This window comes from Balaenoptera musculus, chromosome 1 (assembly GCF_009873245.2).
Source record: "Balaenoptera musculus isolate JJ_BM4_2016_0621 chromosome 1, mBalMus1.pri.v3, whole genome shotgun sequence".
NCBI lineage: Eukaryota > Metazoa > Chordata > Mammalia > Artiodactyla > Balaenopteridae > Balaenoptera > Balaenoptera musculus.
Genome location: NC_045785.1, coordinates 35672002 through 35696764, shown reverse-complemented (window position 1 = coordinate 35696764; position 24763 = coordinate 35672002). Strand labels below are relative to the sequence as shown.

The 24763-nt window shown below is 57.3% G+C and overlaps 1 protein-coding gene across 12 annotated transcripts in view; it reads right to left on the bottom strand.

Moving 5' to 3' along the window:
- PTPRF (protein tyrosine phosphatase receptor type F) overlaps nucleotides 1–24526 on the bottom strand; it is an 85752-nt gene extending 61226 nt beyond the window's left edge. For all 12 annotated transcript variants that reach the window (XM_036845272.1, XM_036845233.1, XM_036845260.1 and 9 more), the window contains exons 1-5: nucleotides 24347–24526; nucleotides 17062–17138; nucleotides 10180–10315; nucleotides 1384–1529; nucleotides 1061–1202 (exon numbers count right to left, since the gene is read on the bottom strand). In XM_036845272.1, the coding sequence (XP_036701167.1) occupies nucleotides 1061–1202; nucleotides 1384–1529; nucleotides 10180–10270 (379 nt within the window). In that variant the 5' untranslated portion in view covers nucleotides 10271–10315; nucleotides 17062–17138; nucleotides 24347–24526. The remainder of the gene's footprint in view (nucleotides 1–1060; nucleotides 1203–1383; nucleotides 1530–10179; nucleotides 10316–17061; nucleotides 17139–24346) is intronic.
- Between the last annotated feature and the right edge of the window lie 237 nt (nucleotides 24527–24763).

Here is a 24763-nt window from a genome sequence, read left to right as displayed (position 1 = left end):
GAGGTAAGATAAACAGGTGATTTTTATTTTTTCCTATGTGCTATTTTATACTTACCAAATTTTCAACAGTGAACAGGTATTGTTACTGTAATTTTTTTTAAAAAGCAACAATCAATGCCATATTTTGAAAATATAGGCAGACACATTCAGACTGATGACTCCATCATGGCTGGGGTTGGGGGGGCGATCATGTCACTCTCTATTTGTGGCTTCCTATGTCCCCAGGAAAGTGTTCATTTCTCAACCTGGTCCTGTGTCATCTGCCCTCCAGTCTCTCCAGGCTCATGTTGAATTACTCTTCCCCGTTTCTCTGTGTCCTCCAGTGACCCCCCCCCCCAAAACCAAATGGAACCACTCAGAGTTCCTTGAAAGCACCATTCTCTCCTGCCTCTGGGCCTTAGCACATGCTGATGCTATTCCCCTGCCGAGGCCCCCAACCCAACTCCCACTTGTCCCCAGGACTCAGACCACAGCTCCCTTCTACGCTGCACCCTGCCCCCCAGTCCCCGGGCCACACCCGCAGAACTTATTGGAGACTGAAGTCTCAAGGGCAGGACCGGGTCAGATAACTCTCAGGACACAAGGCAGCATTAGGGAGTGTTTGTGAATGAATGGAGGAGCCGCGGAGTGAGAGAAGTCATTAAAGTCCACATACAGAGCCCCAGCCTCCAGCCTAGGGCCCTTGCTCATAACGGCGACTGGCAACACACCTCTCTGAAGCCTACTGCCAGGTTCCGCATGAAAATCACATCCACTGCCACGAGTCATGTACCCCAAGCGATACGTAGCTGCAGCCCCACACCTTAAGTCAGTCCCCAGACCCACCAAGCAACATCCCGGCTCTGCAGAACACAGAGACACGAGGCACACAGCGGGCTTTGGCACAAGCCAAAAATCCATTGACCATGCCTGCCCACCACTGACCTTCGCTGACCCCAGGATGGCCACTTTTCCTTTCCACAAAAACACCCCAGCCCACGGCGGGGACGGGCCTGGCTGGCTGGCTCATCCCTGCATCAGTCTCCGCACCCACCAGGCCCCATCCCTCCCCAGCACGTACCTTCGAGCACTGAGAGCTTGGCACTAGTGTTGATCTCTCCCAGACTGTTGGTGGCCGTGCACTCATAGATGGCTTCATCTCGCTGCACCCGCAACGGCTGGATTCGCAGCACGGACCCTGCCCCGTCGTCAAACTCAATTACCTGCCGCAGGACAGACACGTGGTCACAGCCTGCTCAGGACACAGAGGCCTGCTCAGGGTCAGCCGTCCTCTCACTGCCAAAAGGCCCCCAAGGAGGGAGACCAAGAGCAGGTGAGGTAGGACCAGACCCCAGAATAGGCAGACCTGGAGCCCTGCCTGCCCCTTCCCACCCGAGACTGTACCTCGAAGCGCTGGGAGCTGACTTTCTTCCCCTTCTTCATCCATGTGATGCGTGGCTTGGGTTCCCCTGTGGCTTGGCACACGAAGGAGGCCACCCCTCCTGACAGCCCAGTCTGGTCCTCAGGGACCTTAACGAAGACAGGTTTGCCTGGAGAGATAGAGACACCAGGTCATCATGGCACGGTCACTGCCGACGTGGCCTGTACTACAGGGGGCAGGCATGGGGTGGGGGGCAAGAAAGATCTATAGAGGAAATAACAGTAGCAACGCCTAACCCTTATGCAGTGCTTCTTATGTGCCAGGCACTCTTCAAAGAGCTGTGAGCACATGAGCTGGGTGCTACAGTTACCTGTGCTTATACAGAAGGAAGTCAAGACACACAGAGGTTAAGGGATTTGCCTAACATGACAGCTGGTTAGTGGCAGAGCCAAGATTTGAACCCAGGAGACTGAGTCTGGAGTCCATACTTTAACTGCTACACTCTTCTGTCTCCCATCCCCCCATCAATTCCAAGCTCTAGGATAAAGGCATGCTGAGAGCTGCTGGGAACAGCCCTAGCATCTCCCCTGGACGTGTCCCTCCCCCACTGCTCTCCACCAGGGTGATGGTACCTCCATCCACCTCAAGGCTCAAGCCAGAAACCGTGACTCCACATCTCCCCGGCCCCCACACACCATCAGTCCTGAAGGCCTAGACATTCCACCTCCTAAGTATCTCTGGATGTCTTCCCAGGTGAATGCTGTCCTGTAAATCTGCCCTCCCCACCCCGCTGCCACTGGCTGGGTTATTGCCTTCTGATGGCCTGGACGTCTCCCCAAAGTGTCCACAGAGAGGCGGTGGGGGGAGAAGGGAGGGGGCTTGGACACTGTACTGCCATGCCCACCCACGTCACCTTGATACACACACCAGGGCCAACCTGGAATCCCACCACCCAGGGTCACAAGACCCTGGAAACCCGGCCTTCATTAAGATGTAGAAATGCCTTGCTAATCCTGATAGCGGATCCATTTCCTATTAATCAGAGCAATGAACAGCTCCAGGAAGCCTGATACCATGAGAAATGACATTTCAGACCACCTGCTCGGTGCCGATGAGCCCAGGCCTGGTCTGGTCTCTGGCACAAAAACATGTTTGTTCAATGATGATAATCCCACTCTGCACCAGGTACTTTATCTCATTTAGTCCTTCACTGTTGTTATCCCCAGTTTAGAGGCACAGAGAGGTCAAGTCACTAGCCCAAGGTCACACATCCAATAAGCGGCACATCTGAGATTTGAATTCAAGCCTATATGACTCCAAGACACCTGACAGAAACAGTTCACATTGGTATAGTTGGGGGCCTTGTCAAGAGCAGAGTCAGTGGGGTAGCAGGGGCCAAAGCCAGACCAAAGAAGGTCAAGGAGCAAAAGGTGAAGAAGTGGAGAGCAGAGTACAGTGACTATTTAAAGAAGATTGGGGACTTCCTTGGTGGTGCAGTGGTTAAGAACCCACCTGCCAATGCAGGGGGACACGGGTTCGATCCCTGGTCTGGGAAGATCCCCACATGCTGCGGAGCAACTAAGCCCGTGAGCCACAAGTACTGAGCCTGCGCTCTAGAGCCCGCAAGCCACAATTACTGAGCCTGTGCTCCACAACAAAAGAAGCCACTGCAATGAGAAGCCCATTGCGCACCGCAACGAAGAGTAGCCCCTGCTCGCCCGCAACTAGAGAAAGCCCACACACAGCAACAAAGACCCAATGCAGTCAAAAAAAAAAAAAGAGAAGATTGGCTGTGATGGGGAAGATAAAGAGAAGATGGCACCTGGAGGACGGGTTGAAGGGAGGTTTTTACATTCTTGTTCCTTTTTTTTTTAAGATTTATTTATTATTTATTTAATTTATTTTTGGCTGTGTTGGGTCTTAGTTGCGGCACACGGGATCTTTGTTGAGGCATGCGGGATCTTCGTTGTGGTGTGTGGGCTTCTGTCTGGTTGTGGCATGCGGGTTTTCTCTCACTAGTTGTGGCGCACAGGCTCCAGGGCACGCGAGCTCTGTAATCGTGTCACGGGGGCGTAGCTGCCCCGCAGCATGTGGGAACCTTAGTTCCCTGACCAGGGATAGAACCCGCGTCCGCTGCAGTGCAAGGCGGATTCTTTACCACTGGACCACCAAGGAAATTCCCATTCTTGTTTCTCTTTTTCCTAAGATGTGAAAGATAATATTTATTTATTTATTTAATGCTGATGGGAAGGAGCCAGCAGAGGGAGAAGGTGCTGATCCAGTGAAGAGAAGAGGGACAGCAGATGGGGCAGAGTCTCTGAGGAGGGAAGGGTCTGGGGGACCCCCAGGGTCGGGAGTGACAGCTGCAGGTACAGAGAGCTGGGAGGGCTCAGCCTTGCAGGGAGCAGGGAGGGGCCCATCTTACCCAGCACCCCAGGGTCCAGTGGGCTCTGGAGGTTTTATGTAATTATTAAGAAAGTCACTCACCACCTCTGAGCCTCATCTGCAAAATGGTGCTAGTGCTAGGGCCCTGTGCAGACAAAATGTGATGATGTCTGCAGGCTGCTTGCACAGGCTGGACACGTGGTGGACCTTGCCTGTGGGCAGCCATCACCCGCCTTAGCATCATATCACCCCCGTTTTAGAGATGGGGAAATGGAGGCTCAGAAGGTTAAACAACAGACAAATCAGACTGATCTGGAGTAGAGCTAGGGTTTGATCCAGCATTCCAAATCCTAAGCACATCCTACAGCACCCAGGGCCTCCCTGGAGGAAGGAGACACGGGGACCTACCTGACTGCTCTTGGAATACCCAGAGGGGGCGAGGGCAGCCTTGTTGGGGAAACACACAAACCTGCTGGGGGCCCGAGTGGTATGGGGACATCACAAAGGTTCAGGAAGCCTCAGTTTGCCTCACCCTTGCCCCGACTGCCCTCTGAAGGAGGTTCCGGACTCTCCCAGTCTGCAGTTGTCTGCAGAGCCTGTCCTCTCACTGAGATCCTCTCAGATAGGACGCCCCTGCCCGACTTGGGGGTGGGGAAGAGTCTCCTGCCCACCCCCCCGGCACACTGCACGCCCCTCCCCCACACCTCCAGACAGCAGCTCCCTGCTCTCCTTCTGCACTGCCATCACCCTCTCTCGACTGGACACTCCACCAACCTAACCAGCTGCGTCCCTAGTCTCTATTCAGCAGCCAGAGTGAAGCGGCAGCCTCTTCCCTGATCAAAACCCTCCAAAGGCCTCCCAAGATTTAAATCCCAAGATTTAAACTCCCGTCATGATGGCGTTCAGACCGGGAGCCCTGCCAGGTCTCACCCCAGCCCTTCACACCCCCCAGAGCCCTGGCTTCCCGTCCACTGGATAAGCAATACCCCCTGAGCCTCAGGGCCTTTGCATAAGCCGTTCCTTCTGCCACAAACCTCTTAGACTACCTCTTTACCACTACCTCCTATTCACCTTTCTGATCTCAATTTAAACATCATTTCCTCAGAAAACCTTCCTTGGTCCCCCTGCTGTGGCCCCCACCTCCACTAGCTCAGTTCTGGGTTTTAGGCTCTCTGGAGACTCCCGCCGCCTCTCTCACAGCACTGCTCATGGTCTGTTATGTACACGTGTGAGGTTATTACTTTCTCCACACTTTGGAGGAGTATTTAATTCATGGCTCCTTCCCGACAGAGAACAATAACCCTGAGTAGGGCAGATACCACGCCTGCCTTGCTTCTCCCCCGTCCCAGCGCCTGAACCCATTCCTGGTACAGGGGGGCGGGGCAGGCAAGTGAAGGTGACCTGACAACAAGGGAAGGCCTGCGGAAGATGGGGACCTCAGCCCCTCACACACCACACTGGGGAGCCCCTGCTGCCCGCTGGGGAGAGAAGCCCTGGGTGAAACTCCTGCCTCAACGTGTCGGCTGCAGAAACCAGAGGCTGGAACCTGCTGAACCAGAATGGCCGGGTGAGTGTGCCTGGGGGCGGGGCCTCCACGCCAAACAAAGAACCAGAAGCTGGGGAGGCAGCCAGGTGGGGGGGTGGGGGGAGAGAGAGAGAGAGAGAGAAAGGGGAAGGCCTGAGTACAGGAGAGGCTGGATGGCGCCCAAGGCCTGGGGCCATCAAGGAGGTGGACCCCCCCACCCGCCCCAGAGGCTGGAGAGGGGCCAGAGCCCTGCCAGCCCACCCACCCACCAGGCTCTGGCAAGACTGGCAGCACGCAGCCTGGGGCAGCCCAGGGGGCAGGACCTCCCCTCCAACAGACCAGACCCTCATTTCCCTCAGCCCACTCACCCCCACGGGTGGGCACCTCTCTCCCCGCAGCCCTGCCAAGCCCTCGCCTCTCTTCACCAGGCGGACTTTTGGGGAGCACAAACCCTGTGCTGACATTTGTCTCCCCGCTCGCTTCCCCACACTCACTCCTGCTAACTTCTCCAGGCTTTCTTGACTCTTTCAAAAAAAAAAAAGCACCTGCCACAGGCCAAGCACCGTGCAGGACACAGCTCTGGCCCTGTGGCCGCGTCACCCCACCCAGGTCGGTGGGCACCCCCCTGCCTTCGTGCGTGCCCTGCCCCTCTTGTGCACCCTACTCGCAAGCCTGTGGGAGCCTGCTCTGCGTCCTGCAGCCCGTGGGCCACAGTGACCGGTCAGGTCCCCAGGCAGGCAGGCAAAATCAGGTGACTTGACCACTTCGCCCAGTACTGACCCAGAGCTAGTGTTTGGGGAGGGTCTGAACAGAACTTCTGAAGACCACGTGTCCGGAGGGGCTTTCTGCCCCACCAGGATGTGGGTCCACCTCCCCTCCCCTAGCACATGGAGGTCGTGGGCTGCACAGGTCTTTGGGCAGCAGCCCCCAGGGGTATGCCCTGGACACGCGCAGGTAGCTGAGCCCATGCAAAGTGGGAGGGAATGGCCTAAGAAAGGAAACAAGTGGGCTGGCCTGGGCGGGGGTTGGGGTGGGGGGCCCCCCACACCTCCCAGGGTCCAGCCAAACTGAGCCACCTATTTTGTGCCTTCCCTGCAGAGCACACATACACGCAGCAGCAAGGGGCGGTGAGGCAGGGGAGGGAGGCGGGTTTCCCAGGCCCTGAAAAGTCTGATGAGCTGGGTACTCATTAACGCTGGCTCCTGTGACCACTCCTGGCATCCCCGGGAGGGAAGCCTGTTCAGAGACAACCCTGGTTTCCCAGGGGACACACTGGGAGCCCCAGGTCACGGCCTAGGATGGAGGGAGCACATACTAAGTGCCAGGTGCCTTGAACATGTGACCTCCGTTAACCTTTCCAGGTAGAAGTGATTATCCTCATTGTGCAATAGGAAAACAGGCCCTGAGAGAGAAAGCAACCTGCCGGAAGTTCCATGGAGGGCAGAGTCTAGCTGGGCCACCAGGTCCTGCCTCCCCAAGGATGAGGAGGAGGGCACCGCAGAACTGCGTGCAGCACCCTGCCATGTTCCAGCTCCCCAGGCTGGGTGGGGGCGGTGATACGACAGACACATCCTCAGCTACTTAGGCCTCTGCCCCTACCTACACTCCTAGCCATCAGGCATCCTGCTCTGGGCTCCTATGATGCCAAGTAACTGGACTGTGCTAAGCTGTCTGGGGACAAAAGCGAGATGGTCCTCATCATGGTCCTCCCATGGGCTCCAGGGAGAAGCCCAGGCCCGTTCCTGCTTCTTCCCCCTAATCTCATCTCATCAGGCAACGGCCCCCATTAGCAAATGCCCACTCAACCTTCAGGGCTCCCGTTTTCTAGGAAGCCCCCTACACCTCCCCCCCACGATGCTTAGGTCACTACCTCTGTGTCAGCACCACCCCAGCACAGTGGACGCTGTAGTAACCCACACTGCGGGCTCCGAAGGCAGGCCCGTGTGGATTCTTCCCACCGAGCACCTGACACGCACACAGCGGATCAGCAGAAACCTCTTCCTGCTCAGGACCACCTCTGGCCCCACGAGCCTCCCTCGTGAGAAGCCACGAGCCCCAGCTGGGGGAGCTGCCGAGCCCCACGTGCCCAGGTCCCCGTCGGAGCTGACTCGGCATTGACACCGGGGCCTCTGGGCTAACCCTTGGCAGCTGCTTCTCCGCCCCCCTTCCCTGCACTCCCCTCAGAGGCCAGGGCCCCCATTCATTTGTCTCGTTAAGAGGCCTATAGAAACACATTTGTCCGCTCTGCGCTCCACTGCTCCGGTCGTCAATTCTCCGGGGCGCCTGCCCTACCTTTTGCAGCAGCTCTGTCCACGTTGACTACTCGCCCCAGCTAGCAGTCTCCCAGGCCCAAGCCTGGCCATGATGCGGGGGACAGATCCAAACGTATGTGCAGTGTTCCTGGGGTCAGGTCATCACAGCCTCCAGCCCATGCCCCTCTCCCGTGGCTCTCTGCCTGGGAGCAGAGCTCAACTCACCTACATTGGCATCTCCAGCTGGTTCCTACCTTCAAGACCCTGGTCTTTGGTCCTTAAGGGACCAGCACGGAGGTTCTTGGCCTCTGCTCTAAAAATTGTTCTGCCCTGCCCCCTGAGTCCTACTAGGGGTTCAGGCCCGACTCCACCCCTACACTCACTCATCTACCACACTCCAGGCCCTGAACTGGACAATGGTCTGACCCCTCAGGATTCACAGTCCGATGGGACAGACAGACCTGAAGCAGTCACAGGTGCCCAGGGGAGCAGCACATGACCCAGGCTCCTAGAGGAGGTGATGGCTCCAGGTGAGTGGGAACTCATCAGGTGAAGGGGATGGGGAAAAGGGTTCCTATCAGAGGAAACAGAAGGAACAGAGGCCTGGGAGCATGGGAGCAACCGAGAAGTCAGCACGGCGGGGGCGTGGGGTGGGGCAGGTGAAGGATGAGGTTGGCAGAGGCTTAAAGATGCAGGGCCTGGACCCCAAGGCTTGATCCTAAAGGCGACAGGGGAAGAGAGCGAGGGGTTTTAAAATGAGGGGCGACAGGATCAGGCTTTCATTTTGCAACACGACTCCTACCATGGAACAGAGACTGGACGATGAGGACAGAGACTGGAGACAGGGAAGCCACTGGGAGATTGCTGCTTGCAAAAGCCCCAGCAAGAGCTGAGCATGGCTTGGGTGAGGGCAGCGGAGAGAGAGGTGGACGCATTCCAAAGATATTCAGAAGGGAGAAACAGCGGTACTTGGTGATGGATTGGATGTGGGTATGAGAGAGGGAGGAGGCTGGGAGGAGGCCCAGGTTTCTGACTTGGGTGGCTGGGTGGGTGGGAAAGCCATTCACCAGGAGAGAGAACACAGAAAGACGGGCAGGTCTGGGAGGATGAGGGTGAGGGTACAGGTTCCAGCATGTTCGGTCTGAGTAGGAGGGAAGACAGTTATGCTCCCAGGATGTACTGTCTCCAAAAGGCCAGCCGGGTGGTCCTCCCTCTGCTCTCAAGCTCCCATTTGAAGGCCCTAAGAGCGTCCAGAGTGAGGGTCGGGGAGCAAGGCCAGGACTTCAGTGTCCAAGGGCTGGCTCTCACAAGCCTTCGCCTCCGTGCCATTGTCAGTCCCACCCAGTGACTTCTACCCCAGCCTGCCCCTGCAGGCTCAAGCTCTCTCCCAGCAGCCCCAACCGGGCTGGAGATCACCCGCACCCCCAACCCCTCCCTGTTCCTGCTAGCTGAGCCCTCTCATCACCCGCACCTCAAGGTTCCCATTACCCCTCACCCCGCGCCCCGGGAGGAATGCCCTCTCCTTCTCCTTGCTCTACTGGCCCCACCCAACCTGGAGGACAAAGGGCGGGGCGCTCCAGTCCCACCCCCTCCAGGATCTGGTCCTGAATAATTAATGAGCCATTAGGAGAAAGGGTTTGGGTGGGGCAAGAAGACAGCTCTGCTCCCAGACACAGGGAGAGGGGGGTGGGGGAACCCTATGGCCTGCTGACCCCTGGGCTGACCCCCAGGTTGGCCCTTTGCCACCTCTGGGCTCCGGACAGGATGGGAACAGCTCTGTTCCCCAGGGACCTTGGCTCCGACCTCGCCCCTCCCCCTCAGTGTGCAGATTGGCTAAATCTGCCCTGTGCCCCGCCTCCCACCGGTAACCAAGCAGTGGTAACCATGGCAACGGGGCGGGCTGCGGCCAGTCTTATAGTGCCAGGCAGGGGGAAGGGCGGCAGGAAAGGGACCAAAGTTCGGAGTTGGATCTGGGCAGGGGACAATCCCATCTCCCCCCATACACAGAGAGGGGCGCTGGAGCCCAGCTTCCTGTGGCCAAGTGCAATCTTCCCCCATTCTCAGGGCTGAGGGGCTGGGGGAGGGGGATGCCCCTCTGCCTTGAAGTGGGGAGGGGAAGGAAGTGCTCAGTGTGTACACACAGGTCTGGTCCAGGGGAAGGGCTATGGTGACTCGCCTTCCCATCTTTCCCTGGACCTGTGGACACCTCTGGCATCCCACTCACGTGTCCATACACGTTCCTGTGTGCAGCCCCCCATTCCCACACCAACACCAACACGGCCCACACTGTGCCTTCTGCACAGGTCCACAGTGGTGGACAGAGTACACGCCTGAGCACATCACTAATGACCACACGAGTCCTGGACATGTCTCACCTCCACCCCATAAACAGGGTCACACTCAGACACGCCCCACCCTGGCGCACCTTAAGAGACACGCGGGTATTCCACAGGATGCTCCAAGGAAGAACGGGGCTGGAGTATTACTTGGAGGGGGGCTCTCCAAGTGGGGGGGGCTCTCTAGGACAGAAGGTCTGGAGGTGTATCTAGCCATCCTGTCTCTCCTAGTGGCTGGCCTCGTCCCCCCTTCCAGAGTCCTGCTGGGAGGAATGCACCTTTCCATCTAGGAGATCCCATGCCTTGAGAGGTCAGACTTACTGTCGCCGTGGGCACCCGCCACCAAACCAAGCATCACGAGTGCGGGCACGAGGGGCACCATCGTCCTCCCTGAGGCTGGCTCAGGGGCCATCCAGGGCTTCAGCACCACAGCCAGCCGCAGTCCAGGACAATCAACCTGTGACAGAGAGAAGGGCAGAGCCAATTAGCTGGTACCCACCAATGTCTTATTGCCCACATGCCACCTCCTGGCCCCCACTCACCACCAAGACCACCACTCATCATCGTTGACCACCCAGAGCCTAGTTCAACAGATACCCCCTCCTGTGGGGTATGTGCAATGACCACCCAGACCTTCCGACCCCTGTGAAAACCCAGGCTCCTCATCGATCCCCTAGTGACTCCAAGGATAACCCACCAGTCACACTGTAGGGAGAGAGTACAAGAGGCCCCCAGGTCATTCTCTAAACCTGAGTAGGGGGCAGGGACTACTGAGACCAGACGATGTATAGGGATGTTCCGTTCCAGACCCAGAATTTCCAACTTGCCTCCATAAGGGGACTGGGACAGGGAAACGGGGTCCGAGAGACACAGAGACACACAGGTGGAGACAGAGACCAAACAAAGCAAGACCGAGACGGAGCAGTTAGCAGACCCACAGAGGCCAGGGACTCCAGAGTCCCTGGGGTCTCCTGTTGCCCCTCCTCTCCCCAGCAGAGCCCGCATGCTGGGCACAAACCTCAGAGCACAGCCTTGGTCGTGGCAGACAAGATCCAGGTATCAGAGGCTTGGAGCCAAAGCCACAACCCGTCCGGGCTCGCCAGGACGTGCTCTGGACAAGTTGCACCCGCCCCGCCTGGTTACCCTCATCCTACCCAACTCCCATGGCACCTTCCCACTCCACAGGAAACCACAGGGAGGCCCTAGTGGCCAGGACTGGGGGTGCTGGACCCTAAGAGTCGACCTTACACCTCCTCTGCCCTTGCCCCAGTGGCCCAGAGCATATCAAGCGGTGGGGTGCACTTGCTCACAACTGCCATCCGGGCTGAGCCAGGAACCTGCGCATGGGGAAGACCATTCGGGATTGCCTGAATGCCCCCAGGCCTTTGCTTACAGGGCTCCTCAGCCAGGTGTGCCCCCGCTGCCCACTCTGCCCAGCACCAATGTGGAGCCCTCAGCATGGCCACACGAGACGGTACAGATACACTGCTATCACTCTCCAGCCCCGGTGGCGAGCTCCCAAGGGTCTCTCTCCCATGGCTCCCTTTCAGGGGGCTTCTGGGGATCTGTGCCAGTGCCCACCAGCTCTGCTTACACCTTGCTCTGGGCCAGGGGCTGGTGCACAAAGCCCCTCATTAATGCTCTGGAGACACAACAGGGCGCAGAAGGGGAGTGAGTGACGGTGAACACACCTGGGGGCCCCACAGTGGTACCTACGGATTCTGGTGGGAGAGTGGGGATCAGACCCAGGTGCCAGCTGACCCACAACGGTAAGAATATTTGCAAGGAGGTGACAGGGCTGGTGAACAGGAAGAGGCAGGGCTCAAAGATGGCTCTGCTCCTCCCTGGAAATTAGACCCTAGTCTCAACTGGGACAGTCAAAGGTCATAAGATCAGAGGGCAGGAGGTGAGCAAAGGTGCTGGGACAAAGCAGGTACAACTGTGAAGTGAGGCAGGGGTTGAACACAAAGGGGAAAGGGTGTGAGATGTCCCTTGTCCCAAGATCTCACCGAAAGTCTGAGACAGGCTGAGCAGCAAAAGCGAGCACACTGAAGCAGCATGGTGGGCGTCCAGCCCCGTTTACACCATGCCTGGGCTTCCGCTCAGTGTGGCGAGACCAGGAGAGAGGAAGTCCCCAGCACCATGCCCCATACGGCCAACTTGGGATGGAGGACGTGCATCACTAAGGCCGTGTCTGTCTGGGCTTGGTCATCATGGCACTGTCGTGCAGCAGTGCGACCAACGATAGAATTCAACTTCCCAGCAGACATCAGGTGGTGAACTGCCCAGCCAGGGTGTCATGGGGGTATAGCCCCTTGATACAACCATCTTGCAGCTCCTGGTACACATATCAGTGGTGTGTTACACCAAAGGACAGAGGCAGAGGGGACTAGTACAGACATCATGGGGTGCAACAATACAATATTCAAAGAGGCTTCACTCCCAGGTACAAGCAGTCGGGGTGTGAACCCTCCTCCCAGTGCAGACATCATGGGGGCATAACCCTCAGGAACACACACCGTGGGGGGCATAGCTCCCTGGTATGGATGTAAAGGTGATGAAGCTACAAAGAAGAGACATTATGGAGGTACAACTGCACAGCACAATCATCATGGGGTGTAACTCCCCAGTACAATGATCACGGAGGCGTAATCCCCTGTAGCTGCCTTGGTACAGTAATCATGGCAGTGCAACTCCCAGGTAGAGGCATCACGGAAGTGTAGCAGTCCTGTCCAGACATCATGTGAGTGTAGACAGACATCATGGGGGTGCAGGTGCCCAATGGACGTTATAGGGGTACGTTATCATAGAGGAATAACCCTGTTATACACATCATGGGGTGTCAGTCCCCAGGACAGCCATCAAGGGGGTGTTAATTCCAGAGCAGACATCATGTGGTACACTCTTGGATGAGATTCTGCCCACGGGTGTCAGAGAAACTGGGTTTGCCTCTGGTAACCCCACCCCCACTGTGACAAAGACAAGTGGCCGTGACTTGGGGACCCCAGGGTCCTCCTGTGTATCTGGGTCTGGAGTGCCTAGGATACTGTTCAGATGCAGAAAAGTAGGACAGAGGTGAAAAAGTTGAAAACAATGACATTCCCTCCCAGAGAGCTCTTCCCAGTGGTCCACGGACACGAGGACACCCAGAGAGACGGGAAGACGCGGGGACACACAGACATGGACACGTTCTCAGGGAACTACTCCGGCAACCACAGAGCTGTCCGGGCCAGGGCCTCTCCCTAACCAGCTCCTGGTGTCAGCAAGCTGCCTCCACCCCAGACTCTGGGCACACAGCCTGCCCCAGTGTCAGGCGGCGCAGGCCACTCCCAGCTCCAGGGCCCCGCATAGGAGGAGTCCTGGCTCCTGGGTCTGGCCTCCGTCTAGACGCTGGCCCTGCCCCCACCCCAGAGCGCTCAGGGTCACCTGTGGGGAGGTGGCGGGAGGGGAGCAGGGAGGTGGACCAACGCTAGCCTTGCTGGGGTAGCTGAGAACCTTCTGAATTCAGTGCAACAGCGTTAAGAGCAGAGCGTCCACTTCCGCCCACGGCTGGGTGAGTCTGGGCTCTCAACAGCCGAGATGAAAACATGGCCTGAGCACTTGCACGCTCAGCTCGTCTCTGAATTGCACTGCGGACCATCGGTTCTACCAACTGATACACTTGGGCAGGAAAACAATTCCATACTGAACGATACTGTACAATATCATCAAATGCCATTTTTCTACACTCAGAATGGTTTTAATATACGCTTTTTCTTTGCTACATCAGTGTAAAGCTGCCAACTGCCTTTTCTGGGAAGAACTGTCCTTTATTCTGAAATTACGTCCTTGGTGTTAAAATGTCCTTTCTTGTAGGAAGTGATAGTGATAGCAGATACCAGTTGTTGTTTTTTTTATAATGTCCTTACTTGGCAAGATAAAAAATTGCCAACCCCATGTCTGGCCCCCAAGTACTTTTGGAAACTACTGGTTTGTGAAATTGAACAGCCTGGGAATCACGGCTCTGAGGGAAAAGGAAGGAGCAGGCCCCACATCAAGCCACAGGATTCGAATACAAACGTCACGGAAAGGCCTGTTACACAGAGGCTACGTCACCGCCGTGTGGCCCACCCAACCACCCCTGCCAGCCTCAATGGGGGGCCCCCCAGGAGAGACCATGTGACGCCAGACATGCGGGGGGTGGTTCCCTGGCTGGAGAACATCTGGGATCATTCCGAGGCTTCCTCATGAATATGCAAACACAAATTGATTTGTTTCCCTTGGGCACGTGTTATTATTCACAAATATTAATTAGTCTCCAAATACCACCTGTTCCTACAGCCTCCTCCCTGCTTCCTCCCCAGGCCAGGACCCTGGCTCTCAGGAGGCTGGGGCCCCAAAATGGACATCAGCAGAAGGAGGGGTATCCAGGGCCCCAAGGAGCGGCCAGCGAAGGGGAGAGGCCAGCGCTTGGGGCAGAGGAGCGTGAGAGCAGGCAGAGCCCTGAGCGGAGCTGTTCATCTTCTAACCGGTGGGCAGCTAACCGAGCCCTTTTGTCACGTCCCGGACACTTCACCACGTGGCACTGCAGCAGTGCCCGCAGAAGCGGGAACAGGCCTTGTTACACTTGGGAAGGGAAAACCAACGTGTTTCCAACTCTCACTAAACCAACCACCAGATTACGATGGGAATAAATCAGTCTCAGCCGTGACCCCAGCCCCGGGAAAGGAGGCTGCCGGCAGCAGGCTGTCTTTGCTCCTCCAGCCAGTTGGCCAGAGTCTGTGAGCACAGCCAGGATCTGCCCACCCTCCCTCCCTCTCGAAGCTGGGACCTTACTTACCCTCTGGCAGCCCTCAGCTCTTCGGTCTCCCCTGCAAGAGGACGGGGAGCTTAGGAAGAGCATCCCAGAGCCTTGGGGGTGGGGCACAAGCGGCAGCAGAGGCTTAGCTCTGGGGGCAGAAGACCAAGGGAGCCAGCAGAGGCACCTTCCTACAGCTATAACCCCTAAGCCACCAGCCGTCCAGCCTCCTTCCTCTGGAGAGTGGAGCCTCCCTTGGGTTAATGTTCACCGACGTGGCTGCGTCTAGGCCTCTGCACCCACTGTTCTCTCTGTTGTAAAGAATGCCTTGTCCTGGCCTCAGCCACCTACTCACCCACCAGAACTCAGCTCCCGTGGCCTATCACTGTGAATCTTCCCTTCGTGGCCCTCCCCAGTTTCCCAGATTTGTACAGCACAGTGAAGGCAGCAGGAAGTGGTGTAGACCAGTGCTTCTCGATCCAGGGTGATTTTGCCCTGCTTTGGGACATTAGGCGATGTCTGGAGACATTTTTGATTGTCCAACGGGGATGGGGGAGTAGGTGCTACTGGCACAGTAGGAAGAAGCGAGAGATGCTGCTAGACATCCTACAAGAATGGGCCAGGCCCTACAGCAAAGGGTTATCTGGTCCAAAATGTCAACAATACTGAGGCTGAGAAACCCTGATGCAGACAGCAAGATCCTTTGCCCATGTCACCTAAGGCCTGCTGCCCTGGTCCCTGCCCCAGAACTCAGTCCCTATGGGTACCCTGGGCCCCAAATACCCCAGGTAGGTTTGACATATATTAGCTGTACCTAGGCCTCGGGATCTCACAGCACCTTCCCCTCCCCCTCCAAGTCAGTCTTGCCTCCAGAGCTGGACCGTACAGCACACCCCACCCCTACCCCTTCAACAGGCCATCAGCAAGTGGCCTCCCCAGAGGACAGAGGGCTCCAATTTCAGGCACCTTTTATGGTGAGACTGGGCTCCCAGGAATGTCAGACTCATCATCTGAGGATAGCCAGGTGAAAGGTATCTCCACACCCACCCTCTCCATCTGACCTTTCCAACCTGTGACACAGCCTTCCTGCCGCACCTTCTACATAGTCCCATAGCTCACCTCACCACGCACGGGGCCTGCCCCCAGCAGATACCCAATACATGCTCATTTCCCTTCCACGCCCAGACCAGACCCATCTCTTCCACAGCCCTCTTCACCAGCCATCATGCAGAACTGTCCAGTGGGCCTTACTGGGCCTTGAGCCAGAAGGCAGGGTGATGAACAAACCGTCATGGGCTCTGCCTTCAAGGAGCTTACAGAGGATGGCCCAAGCAGAACGCATCCTCCCCAATCCCACTCCTTCTCCAGGTCCCCATCTCCGTGACAAGCACCACCATGATTAGCCACCCAAGCCAGCCAGGCCTCCTCAAATTCTCCCTTTTCCTCATCCCACGTATGTCACTGGTCAATACGTTTGAATCTGCCCTGGCTCCACCCCAACCACTGGCATGTTAGGAGGACGTCATCAGCGCCCATGTCTTCGGTGGGCTTCCTGCCTCTGGTCACTCCCTTCCAGCCCATCCTGCAAACAAACCAAGGCCCCCTTTCAGCTTACAAAAATGCATATCTGATCAAGGTTCTCAGCTCTGTTTGCTGCTTTATCCCCCAGTAGACATGCAGATAATGTTTCATGAATGAACAAACGAATGGGCAACGGGTAGATGAATGTGTGGATGTTGCTTCTCTGCTTAAGAACCCTCAGTGCCTTCCTACCACCCTCAGGAGAGTCTACAGTCTTTAGCCTGACAACCAAGGCCCAGCACACTCTGACTCCAACCTAACTCCCCAACCTCATTCCCTGTAACTCCAACCCACCCGTTCTGTGCTTCTAGCAGAAAGAAAGAAGTGGACCTCAAAGAGACAAAGAAGGATGGGCCCAGATCTTGTGAGTACCCTGATCTTTCTACCACAACCTACAGTCGAACGGAACAGCCTTTTCTACAGAAACATGGTGAATGGGAAGCATAGAGATCCTGGTGTAAGTCCTAGAATGTTACCCGGAAGCCTATTTCACACCTACAGCAATTGATGAGCTGTTTATCATTCCCCACCCACCTCCGTCACCCACTCCGGCCATAAACCCGGGAGCCATCCTCAACACCTCCCCTCCCTCATGCCCCACATTCAACCCTTCACCATGTCCTGTCTACTTGGCTTCCCTAAATAACACTCAAATCCCTTCTCTCCACCTCCATCACCGCCTTCCTGGTCTAGGCCTCCATCACCTCTCTGCCACACGCACACTAGATCATGTCACGCCCCTAGTGACAACCCTTCCACAGCTCTCCACCAGCCTGAGTCAAAATCCAAGCTTCTCGGCCTGGCCCTTGGCACCCCTGCCCGGCCACAACTTGGGGGACACTCACCAGGTCTCTGACTGCTCACGCCAGTCACTCTTGGACAACCAGCACTGAGGGCAGGGCACTGGGGCCTCCGCTCCTTCCTGGAAAGAGAGAAAAGGATAAGGAAACATTAAGAATTTCATTACAGCAGAGCAGGTATTGACACAGAAAGACATTCAAAATTTGCTGTTTACGCAGGGGGAAGAAAAAGCAGGTTATGGAACTGTTCCTGCAGGACGAGCCCCATTTAGAAAAATGCCCATCTCTTCACTTCATTTACTCACTCCTTCCATACTCCTGAGCACCTACTACGTGCCAGGCTTTCTGCCAGGCACCCTGCATATAGCCGTGAACAACACAGACCAAGTCCCTGACCTCAGCAGAAAAACTTGTGTCCAAACTCCTCAGCACCACCCTCCAGCACAGCAGTCGGCGCCGCCCACCTCTGTAGCCCAACCTGGCCACGCTCCCTCCCGCCAGCCAGCCAGCCAGCCAGCCAGCCAGCCCGAAAACTTCCTCTTCTGATCCTCGAATGTGCCATCTTCTTGCAGTCTCTCAGCCTTGCCCGGGCCCTATGCCACTGCCTGGACCGCACTCCCCACCTCTTCTAGCCAGTGAGCCCTCGGATCTCAGAGCCAAGAGCATTTTCTCAGGGAGGCCTTCCAGGATGTCCCAGACTACACGCCTGGACCTTGCCTTGGAGTGGTGACCACGATATGATTTATTTATTTATACAATTGCCGAGTGGCCGCTGAGTCACAACCGTAAGCTCAGTGTGTGCCGGCTCACCTCCGTGTCCCCAGCACCCAGCAGAGAGCCGGCACATAGTAGGTGCTCCATCAAGATATGCTGACTGAGCGGATGAACGCGTGAATGAGTTCACAGAAAACAGCCCAGCCTGGGAGAACCGTGCCAGCATCCATGCAGCCTTCAAAGAAGCTTCAGAAGCATTATTTATTTTTGACACTCTGCTGCTGTATAATTTTTAAAATGAAGGTGTGCCCCTGGACGCCTCCTCCGCTGGCACACACAGGGCGACAGAGCCCGGCGCCTTCCTTCCAGAACCATTACTGAGCTCCCACCAGCGTGGGCCCCGTCCTGAGTGGGGGCAGGGGTCGGACACGCCCGCTCCCCAGCTCAGCAACCGGCCCCCCGCTGCCCACTCCACGCAGGCCACACCTCGCCCCGTTTCTCCTCGGCCTCACGCCCCCACGTGCACAGGGATCCCGACCCACGCTGAAGCTCCACCCTGGCTCGTCCCCAAACGGACGCACAGGAACAGGGTCAGGGAACGACCCCAGGGAGCAACCCGAGGCCAGCCTCCCACACCTGGCACCTGGGAATCAGCCTCGCTTGAGACAGACCGCCTCTGCGACACAGGGGAGGTCCTCGTGCCTGAGCATGGCCAGGACAGGCCTGGCCAACCCACGACCACCCGCGCTGACCCTGCAGCCCACACCCTCTCCTGCCTCCATCACCCCTCCCCCCACAGCTCACAGCCCGGGCCTCAGGACGGCCGCAGGCTTCCGTCTCCCAGCCCACCGGCTTCTCCGCAAAGTTCCCTGTGGTCTCCCTGCTCCCAGCACACAGGCTGCCGGGCGGGTCTGGCCAGACAAACCAGCTTCCGTGTCCCAAACTCAAAGGCCCGTTTGTCTGGGGACGCCTGCCGGGGCCTCACAGGGCCAGATGTGAGGCTGTCAGCTCCACCGTTGCTCAGGGACCCTGGGGCAGAGGGGCAGAGTCTGAGGTAGAGAATGGGGAGGGTCCCCCAAGCCAGCTGCACTACTGCCACGCCTGAGGCCACACCAGGAGCACTGGGCTTGGCACCTAGACCTAAGCTGAGCAGGAGCCACACCTGGATAGAGGGGTGTGCCCCAGATGGCCTGGAGGTGGGTCAGAGAACAGACAAAACAGGCACAGAACCTTGCACTTGGAGAGACCCTATAGCACAAATAGGATTCTAGAAGAGCCAGAACAGCACCTGGAACCACCGGTGCCCCAAAATAACCTAGGAGGGCGATCAGAATCACCTGTCAGAGTCACCAGTAGCAGCTCCCAGAACCACCCCAGACACAACAACAATCAGGGCTGCCGGCTCTGCCCAGGAGACCCACTAGAAAGCTACTCAGAAACAGCCTGACTGGACCCAAGTTAGGAATCACTGGTTGGCACACACAAAGGCCTCATAAGGGGTGAGGTTGGCAGCCGTGACCAAGATCAGGTAAGCAGGCCTTGGCACCAAGCCGGGGCTGGCCCCTGGCAGGGCTCTCTGTCATTTGCCAAGCCTGGAACCTGGCCTGACAGCGGGACAAGGAGCAAGCTGAAATCTAGAGGAGCACGGACGCCCCTCCAGAGCAGCCCTCAGGCAGCCCTGGTAGCTGCACCAGAACAGTCCCCAGAAACAGCTACAACACTGCCGAGGAGCCAAAACCATTGTTCTCAGATCTGGAGGCTGGCGACACAGAGCCTGGGTGCATCTGGACCTCAGAGGCAGACACCTCACTAGAGGGCCCAGGGCCCAGGGTGGGTTGGGGGGACAGGGAACCCAACACACCGAAGCTGCTCCTTCTCAGAATCCCCTTCCACCCGCTCCCAATGTGGGGTCTCTTCCCCAGGGCTTCATCCTCTAGTCTTCTCACACCAGCCCACCTGAAGGTCAAATACACCTGAGCAACACTCACAATCCCAGCGATGACATGAGGGCTGAGGGCTGGGCACTTAGGTTAGGTTAGCCAGCTAACCTAAGCTCAGAATTGCAGCTACTTTAGGTGAGCAGATGCCCAAACCTTAACAATGTCTAGTTTTTAAAGCCGCTCTCACTGAGATTCTGATGGGGATGGGTTTGCACCTCGCCCTTTGAGGATTATTACAATAACAACTGCTAACACTGAGATGGCAGTGCTTATTAGATGCCAGGCCCTATTCTAAGAACTTTCTGCATATTAACTTCAATCCTCATAACAACGCTGTGAGACATGGAACTTTGTTATACCCATTTGACAAGTGGGAAAACTGATTCAGAGATGTTAAGCAACTTGCTCAAGGTCACGCTGCTATTAAGTGGAGTTGAACCCAACAGTTTGAAACTAGAGTCTGCGCTCCTCACCACTGAAGTTGTCTTCTCTTGAACACAGCTCTACACCCTTTCATATAACTCTCCATCCTTCCTCTGGCGCAGACCTCTCTCCCCAGCTCCAGATCCTCACACACAACCACCTCCTAAAAGTCCCCCACCCGACCCTCAAATGCTCCAAGCATCTCAAAAACAACATGTCCAACCCTGAGCTCATTATCTGTGCCCCAAATCTACCTCTCATCCCCAAGTCCCCGGCTCAGTAAAGGCCTCACCCACTCACTCCCAGGAACCTGGACCCCTTCCTCTTCCTCACCCCCACATCCAATAAATCATCCTGCCCTAATAAATGTGCCTTCTAAATGGCTCCATGCTACCAAGCCACAATTCTCTCTCACCTGACTTACTTGTACCCTTCTCCTCACTGGGTATCCTGTCTCCATTTACTTCCCGTAGCCACAGAATCCTCTTCCAGAAGCATGAATCTGATCATAGCACATTCCACACACACACACACCCTCAAGCTTTAATTCTTTGATATCTCCCTTTTGTGTTCTCACAGTAAAGTCACAGTAACCTAACAGGGCAATAGAGATCCTCTGTGATTTGCTGTAACTCTGAACACACCACTAGTGATAAGATCTCTGAGTGTTTAGTCATACTGTTTTTTTTTTCTGCCTAGAGTGCCCTTTCTTCAATTGGAAAACTCCTATTCATCCCTCAAAACGCAATTCAGATAGCCCGTTTTCTTGGTCTTCTTTGAGACTCATCTCTCCTTGATCTCTGAACTCTCCCCTGCCTCGTGGTGAACTCCCCCAATCTTGTAAACTCAGCTCAGAACTGCAGCTGCTTTAGGTGAGCTGTTGCTGAGCTCAACCTCAGCAGCTCCTGAGGGGTGGGCTGCCTCTTCTACACAGTTGTTAGTTCCACAGGAAGCATGGCAGCCTGGCTGAAAGTGCCTAGCCCAAAGTCTGGCACACACTCGGCAATTAATAAGAGGTTACTGAATTGCTCTGCGTTCCCATGATGCAATCTGTTCCCCCCGGGACCATAAGCTCCTCAAGGGCAGGGCCCTGGATGCAAACTTGGCCCAAGAACACGGCAGTGTCAGTCACATGGGAAGCGACCGCCACTGCTGCTGATACACTGCCACACAGTCCCCTTAGATTCTCACAACAGCCTTGGGAACTGGCCAGGGTTGGATTACCTCTCCCATTTTACAGGGGGTGAAACTGAGACTCAGGGAGGAAGGGATCTCCTCAAGGTCTCAAACTGGAAAATGAAGGGGCTGTAGCATGTGTCACAGCCTCTGTAGGAAGAGGTCTGGGTCCCATCTCTCTCTGACTAAGGGCCCTCAGTACTGGACTCCTACAGTTAGGACTGATGGGAGAAAGAGTGGAGGGAGCGCAGAGAGCCAAGGCCAGCATTTTGCTGCACATCAATACAATTCCCAAGAAAAGTAGCGAGTCTACTCTTACTGCAACCGCCCCACCCCCCCCACCCCAACCGGTTCACCAGCACCCAAATCCAGCCTCCTCTCCTAGAAGCCCTGGACACCACACCCACCCTCACTACGTGCACAAGGCTGACTAGAAGGGAGGCCAGGAGCTGCAGGTGGAAGGAGGGAGGAAGGAATTGTATGAAAACAATTTCCTTGTTAAAGGAAATAAAAGAGGGAAGAGAAAGAGCAAATGGAAAAGAAAACAGAACTACAGAAGACATTTCAAATGTCTCTGAGCAAGCAAAAATGTGAGAGAAAGTGTGTGCACAAGATTCCCTGGTGGCGCAGTGGTTAAGAATCTGCCTGCCAATGCAGGGGACATGAGTTTGAGCCCTGGTCTGGGAAGATCCCACATGCCGCGGAGCAACTAAGCCCATGAGCCACAACTACTGAGTCCGTGCGCCACAGCTACTGAAGCCCGCGCGCCTAGAACCCGTGCTCCACAACAAGAGAAGCCACCACAAGGAGAAGCCCACGCACCGCAACGAAGAGTAGCCTCCACTCGCCACAACTAGAGAAAGCCCGCGCGCAGCAACGAAGACCCAACACAACCAAAAATAAATAAATAAATAAATGTATTAAAAAAAAAAAAAAGAATGCATGAGACTGCAAGTGTGCACACACCCTCCCTGGACTGTGCATAGGGGTGCAGTGAGAGCACAAGCAAGCACACAGACCGGTACATGGGTGTGCAAGCACAGCAGATTTCTGAGCTCTGGCTGCCATGCAGGCCCAAGTGTGCAAGTGGGAGGGCATTCAGGAGACAAGTGGATGTGGAGTGGGGGTGAGGGGTGGGAGGGTGAGCTGAGTGTGGAAATGAGAGGGGTGTGAGTGTGTGGCCTGGGCCTGGGGCTGCGGATGTGGAGGGCTGTGCCTGGGGAGGTACACCTGCTCCTTCTTGAAGCCCTGGGCTCATTCATATAATCAGTGAAAAACGGGGATTTTCTTGCTTCCTGAAGCAGGCGTTGATAAGGAGCCAAGCAAAGAATTTCCCGAGATTTTCTGACAGAACCCTGCTCTGGATCCCAATGGATCCCTCATGCCTCTCAAAGGATCCCTCAGCAGATCTCCTTCCTTCTCAGGGGATCCCTCACCATTGAGGATCCCCCTGGAAGCATCAGCCATTGATCCTTTTCCAGGCCTCACACCCCAATGCACTTCTAGGGATTCTCTGGCCAGATCCCGCACCAGGTCACTCTGGATCCCTGCCCCCATCTGCTCAGGAGCCAAAGTGGAGCCTTCATCACCAACACTCAGCAGTCCAGCCTCCCAGGCCTGCCCCGCTGCCCCCAGGGGAATCCAGAGGACCACCTCCCCCATCCCCTCCTGCCAGCAGCCTCCCTTCCTTTTCACAGCTCAGACAGGTACCGGGCTCCCACCCACCAACCTGCTCCAACTCGGGGCCCTGCACTGGGGGTGGGGGGCTGTTGAAAACGGGAGAAAAACTAGCCCCTCCCCCACCCTGGGGTGGAAGAACCAGAGGGGCAGCATTCCAGAGAAACAGTGAGGAGGCCAGCCAGCAGAGGGGAGGCAGAGACTCCAGTCAGTGGGAGACAGAGACATCAAGAGACCAGCGAGAGACACGACAGAGACCCGGGAAGGGAGACCCAGTGATGGGGGAGGGAGCACAGAGAGACCTGGGAAGAGAGAAAAGACACCCGGGGAGAGCACAGAGAGACCCGGGGAAAGAACACAGAGACCCAGCAAAGAGCACAGAGAGCCGGGAGAAAGAACAGAGAGAACAGGGAGACCCTGAGAGAGTCGCAGCCAGCTGAGAGACTCCAGGATTACTGGGGCGGGGGAGGGGGTGCGGTGGGGATAAGACTGGGAGGCCGTGACACAGGGAGACAGAGATACAGAGACGTTGAAGGGCACAGAGAGACACCGACACACGGAGGGAAACGGAGAAAGAAGCTGAGACAGGATCGTGGGCCAGCGATGAGGACCGGGGCACACACCAGCACGGGACGGGACGCGGGGCGGCGACTGAGTGAACTTTCCGGAGCGGGTCCGAGTGGACACGTCCTCACGGGACAGGTCGCTCCAGGGCCTTCGGGTCTTGGCACCCGGGTGGGGGCGGGGACAGCCCGACCCGGCCCCTCCCTCCCCAGCCCGCGCCGGCGACCCCGAGGGGTGGGGGGTTCCAAACTCGCGCTCCGCGCACCCCGGGACCGCACGTGCGCCCGAGCCGCGAGCGAGACGGGGGCGCGGCGGCTGCGGATCCCCCGCCGGCTGGGAGGGGGCGCCTGTGCGGCGGGGGCGCGGCCTGGACCCGCCCGGAGCTGGGGTGGCTGAGGGAGGTTGAGGGCCGCCCCCGGAGCGCGTCCGCGCCGGTAGTAGGGGGAGACAAGGAGGGACCCAGGAGTGGGAGCACGGATGCAAAAGGGAAACTTTGCGCTGGGTGGGGGGGCGCGGGCTGCGGCTCAGGTGCGGCGGGAGGGAGGGGGAAAGGGGGAGGAAGGGAAAGGCGGCGAGGGGCGGCGGGGAGCTAGCCAGCCGGCGGCGGGGTGGGGGGGCGCGTCTGCCGCGGGGTAACACGGGGAGGAGCCGCCGGGCTTGGTGGTGGGCTTAGCCGAGGCTGCGGGCGCGGCAGGTGGGGGCGCGGCCCGGCCTAATCGGCACCCCCAGCCCCCCGGGACCGCCCCCAGCTCCGCTCGGCGGAAGCGGAGAGAGGGCGGGGGAGTGGGAAAGGACGGATGCGGAGGGGACTGGAAGGGGGCCCGGGGGTCACTCACCGCCTATCCAGGGCCCGTCGGTCCGCATGTCCCCCCCAAGCCGCTGGGGCCGCTGCTCCCTCTCCTCTTCTGCCGCCGCCGCCACCGAATCCCACTCCCGCCACCGCCACTCAAGCTAGAGCTGGAGCCGGAGCCGGAGCCGCCGCCTCTGCCGCCGCCGCCACCGCTCCCGCCGCTCCCGCGCCAGCTCCAGCCGCGCGCCCGCGCCCGCGCCCCTGCCCCTGCCGTGCGCGTCCCCGGCGCCGCCCCTCCCCTCGTGCACTCTCGCTCGTAGAGCGGCTGAGACGCGTAGGCCCGACGAGGCCTCAACCCAACCCCGAGCCTAAACCGACCCGGGCTCCAGTACCGAAACGGAACCCCAAAATGAGCATGGACAGACCCAAACTCCCATACGAAGTCTGGATCCTATTAGAGGCT